We start from the raw sequence: 11256 nt of genomic DNA on the forward strand, positions 1-11256 counted from the left end.
TGTACTCGCTGTCATATTGCAACCTCTTGCTTCATGTTTATTTCTGTAATTAATGCCGGATAATGCGATAATGAAGATTTTTTATTATATTTTGTATTATATTCTACTTCGTTGTATTCTACTTTATTATATGGATGCTATTGTATTATTTTAAAAAGATCAATCTATTTTTTATCATGTCATATTATTTCCACTTCAACATTAAGCATATAATTGCACAACATTAACATATTTCGCAACCAGGAATCATTATGTCAGCGCGAATGTTATTTGTCGATACTCGACAAATGGACTGGACACTTGCGTGGACGAAAGGGGCGGAGTCAGCACATACCTCTCGAGGATGTAACACATGACAACATATCGAATGTGCGGACGGCAGTTGATTTTATGTCGCCCATAATGACGATGGACTCGAAATTGAGCCATTAATTTGTAAGAAAAAGTAAACAGAATCTTAACTTGTATTCAGTTCTGATTTATCTATATATTTGCGTTGATACAATTTTTTATATTGATTGAACGATAGATAGATTAATTTGTTTATTAATATGTTTATTTTTTTAACATTTAAGCAATACAAAACATCGCTATTATTGTCTCAAGATGACGAGGCATCTTCACCCGCCAGAAAACATAAACGCGTGAAGAAATTTTTTGGGGTTGGAGACGGTTTCCGGCCCCCACGACCCCACCACCGCCACGTTAGTAGCTTAGTGATTCTGAGAAGTTACCGGTACTTTATAAATACATTTTTATGCGCAGACATTTATGTTGAAAGCATACTTTATAAATTACAGACTCAACAGTTGCAATATACCTCTTATTTGTTTCGATATCTAACCATGTTACAACACACATCCTGCACGTGTATAACACGGGTTTTTCCATGAGACGCCTATTACTTTTTCTATATATAACCATGTTTCTAGCCGACTGCGGTATGCTTGGTACTGTGCGTGGTGCATCGGTTAGCGTGACGTCAACGCAGCTTTGCGGAACCGCTACTTACACGTGTGACCTTGGTTACGGTTACACAGGGGGTAACCTCACACGCACGTGTCAGTCCTCGGCACAATGGAGCGGAACCAAACCAGTTTGCGTTTGTAAGACAAATAAATAATAGTCTGCTTTGTTTGTGTATTTCTCTTCAGATCCTTTAAGTTTTATCTGAGTACCATTTAGTATTGAGACTAAAAGTAGTATATACACGTCACCAGACACTCTAGTTACCAACAAAGTATGTCGATAAGTATGTTAGGAATGTTCTATGGTAATGCTTTCATTGTCTATGCTACATATATGAATTCGTGCAACAGCTTCCCTTGTAAGAATGGCGGCACATGTACGATCATGCCCGAGAGTTATATATGTTCTTGTTCTGATATCTGGAAAGGAACCAACTGCCAGCAAGGTAAATAATCTAAGTGGATTTTTCAAAATACGAAATCTTCTATTTTTGTATTAGTATGAGCATTCTAATTAAATTTTACTGTCTCTTTAGAAGCTTCCGTTTGCGCACGCAACCCATGTGCGCACTATGTTCGATGCGAAGATGTTGATACAATCTACACGTGCGTCTGCAAACCCGGCTGTAGAGGTCAAACATGTAATACACGTACGTTAGTTACGATCGATATGTATGGATATAAACGTATACATTATATGAAAGTCTCGTCAAATATCTACAACAAATCTCTTCATCGAGACTCTAAATACTAGTGAATTAATTTACCATTAACGATTTATTTACAATAGTTTATAATAAAGGAATTTATTTTCATTCTTAATACAGTATTGCGAATATGCAGGATCACATACACATACGTTAACATAATGAATATTATAATTACTTTCTTGAAGCAATAGATTGTGGTGATCCGGGTATAATTGTCAATGGTTTAGTGACGGCTCCTGCAACGAACCTGGGAAATATAGCTACATCTGTATGTAATGATGGTTACAATGCAACTATTGGAAACAAAGAGCGGAAATATGAGACTGATGGAACATGGAGTGGTAAACCTCTTGTTTGCAAATGTAAATATCGTTTTGTTGTATAAATCATGTTAAACATTCGATCGGTACACTCTTTTATTTAACAGATAAAAAACTATTTATAATGCTTGAATAGTCTTCAAACATTTGATTACTGGTCACTTATTGTGTTTGTTTTTGTAACAGATGCTATAAGCTGTAGTAGTTCACTGTGTAAGAATAAGGCATCGTGTACAAATCTAATTAAAAACTTCGAATGCACATGTGTTCTTGGATGGGCGGGAAAAACCTGCAATGAAGGTACTATCACCATATGAGTTTTAGTTTAAGATGTGTTTGTTTTTAAAGGATATTTAATATTTAGTTAATGTTAAAATCCAAAATTGTTTAAAACAATTCACGATTCAATACGTGTGTTTCAGATAAACAACCACCAATTACCTCAAATTGTTCTAATAACATCCGGGTGAACGCGACAGAAGGGTCTCGATTTGTCTATTGGACTGAACCAGAATTCTTTGACCGTATGGGTTCAGCGTAACATCTCGTCTACAACTATGAGACACGTAGCCACTCTTTCCCTTGGGGAGATTTCACGATCCATTACTCTGCAACCAAAGTAAAGAACGCATTAAGAGCCGAGTGTGCATTCAACATTTATACGTTAGTGTAACTTAAGTTGCTTAGTATTGTTTCTTGAAAGACGTTTCGCAAACCGCAACCGAACGAAACATGACGTTGTTTAAACAAATACGTATTGACACTTCAGCAACACCATGCGATTTGCTGCCTGTACCAAAGCATGGAGCAATTCTCTGCAATAACTGGGTTCAGATAATGGTCAGTTTTGCGTGCTAGCCTGCCAGAGAAAGTACGCACCAAGTCCTCCGGGGAGATTGGACACATGGATGATCTTCGAAGAAGACGGAAAATGGTCCTTTCGACAATCTTATTACCGTTGTTAGTGGATTTGTTAAATGTTGCACTTAAATCTTATGTTGCTGCAGGCAGCACTATCTTTGTTATGAATTATTACTTGCTTATGTCATTATTTTGCAGAAACAAATCCGACGCTTAAATTCTTTTTTAGAATTCAGTGCACTTGACAAATGAGACTAATATGTTGCTGTATCACCCTAACTATGCTGAGTTTATGTACGAGCGATTCAATGACTATCCACGATTCAGGGACATCTATCTGAATCATATGAAAACATGCGGATATTTCCCAATTCTGCAAAATATATCCTAGCTGCGAAGGAAGTTCATCGGTACGGGTGTACAGTGACAGTTGAACACACCTGGATTTTTTCCGCTGTTCAAGCACAGACAGTAAACACGACGTCTTATATAACCGTTATGATAGTATTATTGTTGTCCTTATGATAAAAACTAGGGTTGGAACAGGTCAACCGGTTACACTTTCTAGTAACGGTTAACCGGAAACTGTTTAAATCATGATTGATATTCTTAGTCGAAATTTTGACCAGTTTTTCGCTCTATCAGAATTCATTTTGTTATAATTTATTTACGTCATCAACGACCATAAACCTTTGATGCAAGTTTTCATGAACACAGTGAATTACCGAACTAATTTTATTACAAAACAACACTTAAAAATTAATGAAAATGATAAATGAAAGTATTATTATTAACCTGTCTTAGAGAACGGCACTTTGCTACGTAAAAAACATGATTACCTGTTTTTAAGATTGTATTACTAATGAACATTTTTATAATATGATGCTTATGTAATATATATTTAATTTTCATTTCATTACAAATGTATGCTACCTATCACCAATGCTTTCTTACTTGTTTAGGTGTACATCTCTTTCATTATATATGCATTCTTTGATTGATACTCCTCGGATCATAATGTTTATACTACGAAACGTAAATATTAAGTTACTTCGAGGTTTTTGTTCTTGATTAAAACTCATTCTTTCCGTCATTGTATGCATATTTGACATAAAAAGATCATAAATAGGCTAAAGAAGTCCTCCCGGACCACACAATTACATTGCCTTTTACGAGATTACGTGGAGTCGAAACAAACAAAACATAGTTTGCAGTAAGTAAATGTTAAACATAAGAATAAACAAAAAAAAAACAATAAATTAAATCATTCTAAAATTGATACGACGCAAAAATAAGGGGTCCCACCTAAATATTATGATATATGATAAGGAACATTTTTAATGTCTTATCCAAATGCTTTTACGCAGTATAATTCCATGCAAAATAAAATATACATTTGCATATAGCTCAACATTCTTTGTACAAATTCTTCTTCTAATGTGCATTGTTCAAAGTATCTTAACTTAAAATTGTTAACAATGGCTTGGTGAATGCAAACTTTAAGTCAATGCAACCCGCACAGGTACGATTTTTCAGGCGACACGTAAACACCTGGATTATGTTACGATCGGAATCCCAACAGCTAACCAGCAGTCCTCGATGGTGATGTGTTCATAAACAAATTTGCCATAAAACAGAAAATGAGACTGTTGAGCGTATCCATATAATAATACGGTTGGATTCCCAACTATATGTCATCTGAAACACAATCCCCATAAAACATTATTTGGTAATGAAAGAACCCATCCGTGCACAACAGAGTTTTGAAGAAATCGATAAATAACAGGTGAACATATAACAATGACCGCATTTATGTATATTTAAAATAAGTTTTCGACTCCGATATAAAGTCGTTTGAACTTCCATATGTGTCTGTTCCATGAATCGATGATAAGCTGTAGCGCTGTAGTTTGCTAAGTGTGCCTCAATCCCCGTGCAACAATCACTATGACTGGTGAAGTAAAACAAGGTTATGTGAGTCACTGATATAATAATATTCTTTTTTCATTTTCATGTTGCTATTGCCACAAACAGAAAGGGAATGTTCCAAAAGCAGCTTTAAAGGGAAACATAAATAAATGCACACTTAAACAAGAAGAAATCACGTTCAGTGCACACAATGAACGCACTTGTGATACATCGTTTGATAACAAGACATTATAGTCATGGTCACATTTTGTATGCACACACTCGAAGAGTATCCTACATTTCATACAGGCTCTAAAACATATTTTAAATAGAAAACAATCTGAAAAATATATTACAGCTGCAAAACTTTGGTGAAAAGGGAGCATAGGGGTGGAATTTACTATCATTTATATGCATCCAAACGATCAAAGTTCTTATTTGCATAGTCCAAATTTATATATGTAGACTTTTTATAGTAGGTAAATTGAGGTTTAATTAAAATAACTATTGAAAACTTTCGATTCAATTGTTTGCACAGTAAAGCGCTGTTTGCAACCTGAATATCTCGCTCTTTTTGTGGACATCTTAATTATCAGAAATATTTTAGAAGGAAGAAAATAGTCCTAACTGTCCACCATTTGTGGTTGCCTGGTTTTGGTTTCATAAATTCTAAATTTAAATTGCACATTTATCGTCGTCGACGCACAAAGAATTGAAATAAATTGTGTTATGCGATAAGAAAAAGAATATACACGAAGTGAAACTTAAGGTTTCATTGCTATATAAAAACTGGAAATTTATCATCGTTGACACGCAAAGAAGTGACATCAATTTTGTAATGTGATACGAAAATAAGAGTATAAACGAAGTGAAACTTCATGTTCACCAGCTGAATGGATTGCGTTGTTAAATGTTATGTTTCAAAATTTATGGCTCATATGGATATATAAAACCTTTCACAGTGTGGATATCGTCAGCTTGACATTTTATTACTTAAACGTATTCAAAGTTATTCGTGTCACGCATGAATACAGAATCGTACGCTTTCATGGACTATAACATGCCTCGTGCGTCTTAAAGTAACTCTGCTGTCGAGATTATACTTCTTTTTTATGAGCCTTGGACACATATTATACAAGTGTTTATATTCATCTCAAATAACAAAACTGAAGCGATTAACAAATGTTTTGTTTAGATCGTGCTATAATTTCACGTGCGATTCTTTTGGTTCTTTGTGGAGAGCTTTGTACCGCATGTGGTCGAAGACGCTCTTCGCAAGTGCTGGATAAGGCGCCGCCCTCTCTGTCCGGCTGTCCAGGGAATCTGCATTACTACACGGACCCCCTTAAGCTGTACTCCACCCATGTTGAATGGACGGAACCTACGGCATGGGACAACAGCGACGGCAGTGTTGGGTATTAATTATTGTGTGGTTGCGTTTAAAAAATTTATATTGTGTTGTTATATCATAATGAAGATCTTAACATTCAATAAAACACAATCAATATTGAAAGAAAAAACATATTCAGCAACGGCATTTATATTTCTAGTGCATTTGCTTATGAGGGTCAATTTATTAATCACAAATGCATCTTTTTTATAATTTATTCATTAACACAGCAATACAATTTTAAAAGGAAAAAAAACAAGTATGTCAACGGGTAATGAATTGTTACAAATATTGTCATGAACACTCTAGTGCGCAACGCATCGAAGGAAACGGCCCAGGACACGTGTTTTACGTCGGTTTGCATACGATAAGGTACATGACAAAGGATAACACAGGGAACACGGCGACCTGTGGGTTTACTGTTACGGTTGAAGGTAAGCGTTGTGGAAATTCAATACAGCACATTACGCAATAAGAACATTTATACTTACGCAAAATACCCACGAATGTTTGCGCATAAAGGCCGTTAAACTTTCGCACATACTTAGCAGCAGTCATGCTGTTTATATCGTCACCGGATGATCATGTTTCCTCAGCTATGTGACATTGACGCGGACATATACAAGTGTAAATTAAATTTCATATTATAACATTGCAAATGAATAGAAAATAACGGAAATATACGAAAAAGACACTCATTGGTTTATGAAATAAATATACACGTATACATGTAAGATATTCAAGAATAAATCATCAAACTGATAACCGTTTTGAGCAAGTCTTCCATGCGTTTAATGCATTTTCAATCATAACACTAACTGAAATTATCATTATGTAACTAACTGACTATCAAGTTATTCTTTACTAGTGTTATATATCTGTCTTTGTGAAGTTACAATTATTGTGGATGAGCTTTCAAATATATCTTAATAAAAAAACGATGGTATAAAAACATCGAACATTATCGCGTCACAGTCCCAAACAAATCAGATAAAACTCATAGAAGGCCACATACAATTTAAAATGTGCAACATACGCAGTTTGGCCGTTGTATCACATATTTGCACATCAGAGTTTATAGATGAATATATCCTTTACAGAACAGACCTCTATTAACATTTCAGCGAAATATTGCAGACCATGGGCTACGGTTAGGCATGGTTGGGTTGTTTGTGACCCCTCTGTTGACATGTTGGTTGGCACGCTTTGCACGTTTGGATGCTTTCCCGGTTACAATTTGCACGGTTCGAACACAACTATCTGTGAGGCGCAAGATCGTTGGAGTGTAACAAGTCTTCCCACATGCGTTCGTAAGTATAATGCAGAAACGTTTACGGTCTCAAACAAGATTCATGATGATTAATTATAGTGCACTTGAAAATCTCCTTATTAACTTTGATTCGTATACACATTTTATTCCGAGATATATGCTTCACATTTTTATTCAACAAAAATATGTAGAATAAATCGGAACACGCAGTATGATTATTTAATTTAGCTCGAACCTGCAAGCGACTTGTTCCCGGCAATATTAACACAACCATAGACTGCACAGACGAAAACAATTTCCAAAGTGCTTGTCAGTACACATGCTCTTATGGCTTCGACATTTTACCGGGCGAAGCTCGAGTTCGAACGTGTGATGCACACGGAAACTGGTCAGGAAACGAGGCAGTTTGTCGAGGTAATTGGTTTCAAGAGTGTACACTAAGCGGTGCTAAACCGAGTACATGCCCTACCTATAGGTGCACTATACGAAGAGGCCGATGGACCCGTAACTAAACTTTGAAATACACACACTACCAAACAGACCGTATCATTTTAAACATCGATCTTTATTTGTTTTAACTTTACATTTAGAACTTAAAATAACCAATAAAATTTGAGATTCTCTATTATGACAGATGTGACCCCTCCAATGTACGCAGAATGTCCCTCGCTGCTCGTGTTCTATGCAGACAAATCGCACGATTTCACCACAGTTAACTGGCAGGAACCTCTTCACTCTGACAACGCTGGTTTGGCAGGAACAGTCGCAAGACAAGTTCGCGGCCCATCACCGGGTACAGTGGTGCAAGTGGGCGAATACACTGTTGTCTACCAGGCATGGGACAGTGAGAACAACACATCCACCTGCGAAATACAACTAGCGGTTAAACGTTAGTATTGGTGCCATTATCATACAGTCACGATGTCACAATTCAAACCACCAATCGAACACTATTGAACGATCTGTACGACGACATTGTATACACTTTAATGGTCCATACAAATAAATGTAATTTCATTACACATTTAAAAATAAATTGTGTATGTGCTGTGCAATCACATCGCATTGCTTTGATCATTTGAATGAGAAATAATTAGAATGTCATTGAATGCCATGGTATTTCAGAGATCACTTGTCACAGTTTATACCCACGCCCATACACGAAGGTAGAGTGTACGGATGGCAGGCGCTTTGGCTCGCAGTGTGGCTTTACGTGCCAGGAAGGGGCATCTCTCAAAGGCGACAACATCGTCTATTGTGATGCATGGAACTCAAGTGACATCTTGTATGGCATGTGGACGTTTGGATCCTCACAACCATTCTGTGAACGTAAGTCCCACTTCAAATATTTACCTTTCCCAGTTAGAAACAAAGTGAAAATGGCTATGCGCAAACAGAATAAAACCACAACAGCCTTTAAGTGACTCGCAGTCTGTTCAGGGTTTATGTTGTTTGCTGCTCATCAGTTTCTAAGGATTGGAAATGAAACCTTTAAGACTTGAATCCAGTAAGACATGTCTTTCATTAAATGTAACTTTCTAAGGGACTACAAATACGTACAAATACGTATCTAAGTGGTAAAGGGTTAATATCCTTGTGAAATATAAGGCCAAGTAAAAGGACACAATTGAAATGAATGAATACATAAAAAAACGCTTATAATCCTATTGCATGTTTTAGTGGAAGGAAAATGCTTACGCCCCAGTGCTCCCGAGCACGGTGCGCTCTCGTGTGACACCTGGGCAGGAGGAGCATATTGCGTGTTGCAGTGCGAAAAAGGATACGTGGTCCAAGATTCAGAGTTCGATCCTCTTCTCACGTGCAGCGACATCAGTGGCGTGTTCTCAAATGTCAAAGATGATGGAAAATTGCCGCCATGTACAGGTTTGTTAACTATAATTTTTTTTTTAATTTCTTTGTTTATTTGAAATAATACAAACTCCAAACTCTTAAATCATTATCAGGAGATACTCTCTTGGTATCGTCATATTAATGTATTAAAGGCTATGGACAAAATGCGCATATAAAACTGGACAAAACAAAACAAGAAAATATATAAAACACTAAAGTATTTCATTCAAAACTATGCTTTATACTTTCGCAGCATGGGAACCGGATCCGTTTTTCAATTACCAGCTTGATGAGTACTATTACTTTGATGGCGATTGTTGGGCAGCCAAAGAGCAGATCAAGCAGAACTTCATAGCCGCCCTTTTATCCAGTCTGGGAAATGTGTGCACAGCGACAAACTGCAATGCTTCTTATGTTGAGGTTGGAACAAATGTGGGCCGTGCTCTGTAAAAAAGGGTTTAATGCATGAGCGTAAAGTGCCGTCCCAGATAAGCCTGTGCAGTCCGCACAGGCAAGTCAGGGACGACATTTTTCCGTTTTTATAATAGTTTCTGTTAAAAGAAAGTCTTTTTAGCTAAAGTCCAGCTTAAGTGGACAGTATCGTCCCTGTCTACCATTAAAAACCCATCACACTTCTCACAATACTAACGTATAGTTTATATCTATGTTCTGTTTCTATACTCTTAATCGTGTGCTATTCAAGATGAGAGCCGTGCTCTGGGAAAAGGGGGTTAAATGCATGTGCGTAAAATGTCGTCAAAGATTAGCCTGTGCAGTCCGCACAGACTAATCAAAGACGACACTTTCCGCCTGAATTGGATCTTTTATTAGAAAAGACTTCCTTTAAACAGATAATATCATACAATCGGAAAGTGTCTTCCCCTATTAGCCTGTGCGGGCTGCACAGTAGCCTGTGCGGACTGCACGTGCTAATCTGGGACGACACTTTACGCACATGCATTAAACCCCATTTTCACAGAGCGCGGCCCAATTATTTAAGTTATTATTCAGCCTATCAATTCTTAGCCAACACATGTTTGTATCACACTAGAATAAAGCATAGTTTTAATTTCGGATTATCTCAAAGTCAGTGTCAGCCAATTACAAGAATTGTAGTAATGCAAATATGGTAATAATAATAATATAAACGCCAATTTGATTAGTACTAAATACTTTTTGTGTAATGAACTCATACATAATAAGTAGTTGCGATATACTTATTTCGTAACTTTATTTAGTACAAAAACAAGTACAAAAATGTTTAGGCATACTAGTATACGATACCTTTTCCGTTTGATTGCACAGTGAACCAAAGGATGCACTGTCTGCATCTCAATTTCACGCCACATGTGCTACTGACATTGATAGCAGGATATTACGGCTTGAAAACTAAAAATCACAAACAGCCTGCATGTTTATCTTAGGTTTACTGTTTCAACGAAACTCGTCAAGCAAGGGAACGCCGTTCAGTACCAAAGACTCTGACGGTATCTGTGATACTGACTGTGTCTGGCGAAGGTCAGAACAAACTTTCACCTACTGATGCCATTATGATGCAAGAACAAATATATCGGGCAAGGACTGAAAGCAACGCAAGTCTCGAGATAGGTCACGGACAATACATGCAATTAACCTCTTTACATGTTTCTAATCCCGAAGTCACGTGCTCACTTGGATCGATTGCGGACAGTGTAATGCTTGCGTGTGGTAAGGAGAACTTTAGCTCTTCTACATAAGTCATTTCATCGATTAATAATTGCAACGATTTTTGATCCGGAAATGACTCTTGTATTATAAAAAAAACCATTGCGTCAATTGCACACATTGTTAATCTCTGCATAATATAACGTTGACGGACAGCTGTGCTCTTTGTCTTAAGTCATGGTGTGTCTAACCCCTCGTTTTTGCATGTATCTCAAAAAGAAACGAAATAGTAATCTGACATCAGACGTATACAGCAGTTAGTCTCGCTGCTTGT

At 36.8% G+C, this 11256-nt stretch overlaps 1 protein-coding gene across 1 annotated transcript; it reads left to right on the top strand.

The window, feature by feature from the left end:
* The first annotated feature begins 922 nt into the window (after positions 1-922).
* LOC127839681 (uncharacterized) lies at positions 923-11014 on the top strand. Its single transcript, XM_052368063.1, has 9 exons — positions 923-1106; positions 5963-6182; positions 6467-6591; positions 7282-7467; positions 8062-8316; positions 8553-8756; positions 9108-9311; positions 9532-9698; positions 10703-11014. The coding sequence occupies exons 1-9, from the start codon at positions 923-925 to the stop codon at positions 11012-11014; spliced, it is 1857 nt and encodes a 618-aa protein (XP_052224023.1).
* Positions 11015-11256: the final 242 nt, after the last annotated feature.

The sequence above is a fragment of the Dreissena polymorpha genome, chromosome 7 (assembly GCF_020536995.1).
Source record: "Dreissena polymorpha isolate Duluth1 chromosome 7, UMN_Dpol_1.0, whole genome shotgun sequence".
In the NCBI taxonomy this organism is placed as follows: Eukaryota; Metazoa; Mollusca; class Bivalvia; order Myida; family Dreissenidae; genus Dreissena; species Dreissena polymorpha.

Coding starts and splice junctions, on each gene's coding strand:
- LOC127839681 (XM_052368063.1), top strand. CDS start 923: ATGTTTCTAGCCGACTGCGGTATGCTTGGTACTGTGCGTGGTGCATCG. Junction 1,107..5,962: donor AACCAAACCAGTTTGCGTTT/GTAAGACAAATA, acceptor TGTTTTGTTTAG/ATCGTGCTATAATTTCACGT. Junction 8,757..9,107: donor CTCACAACCATTCTGTGAAC/GTAAGTCCCACT, acceptor TGCATGTTTTAG/TGGAAGGAAAATGCTTACGC.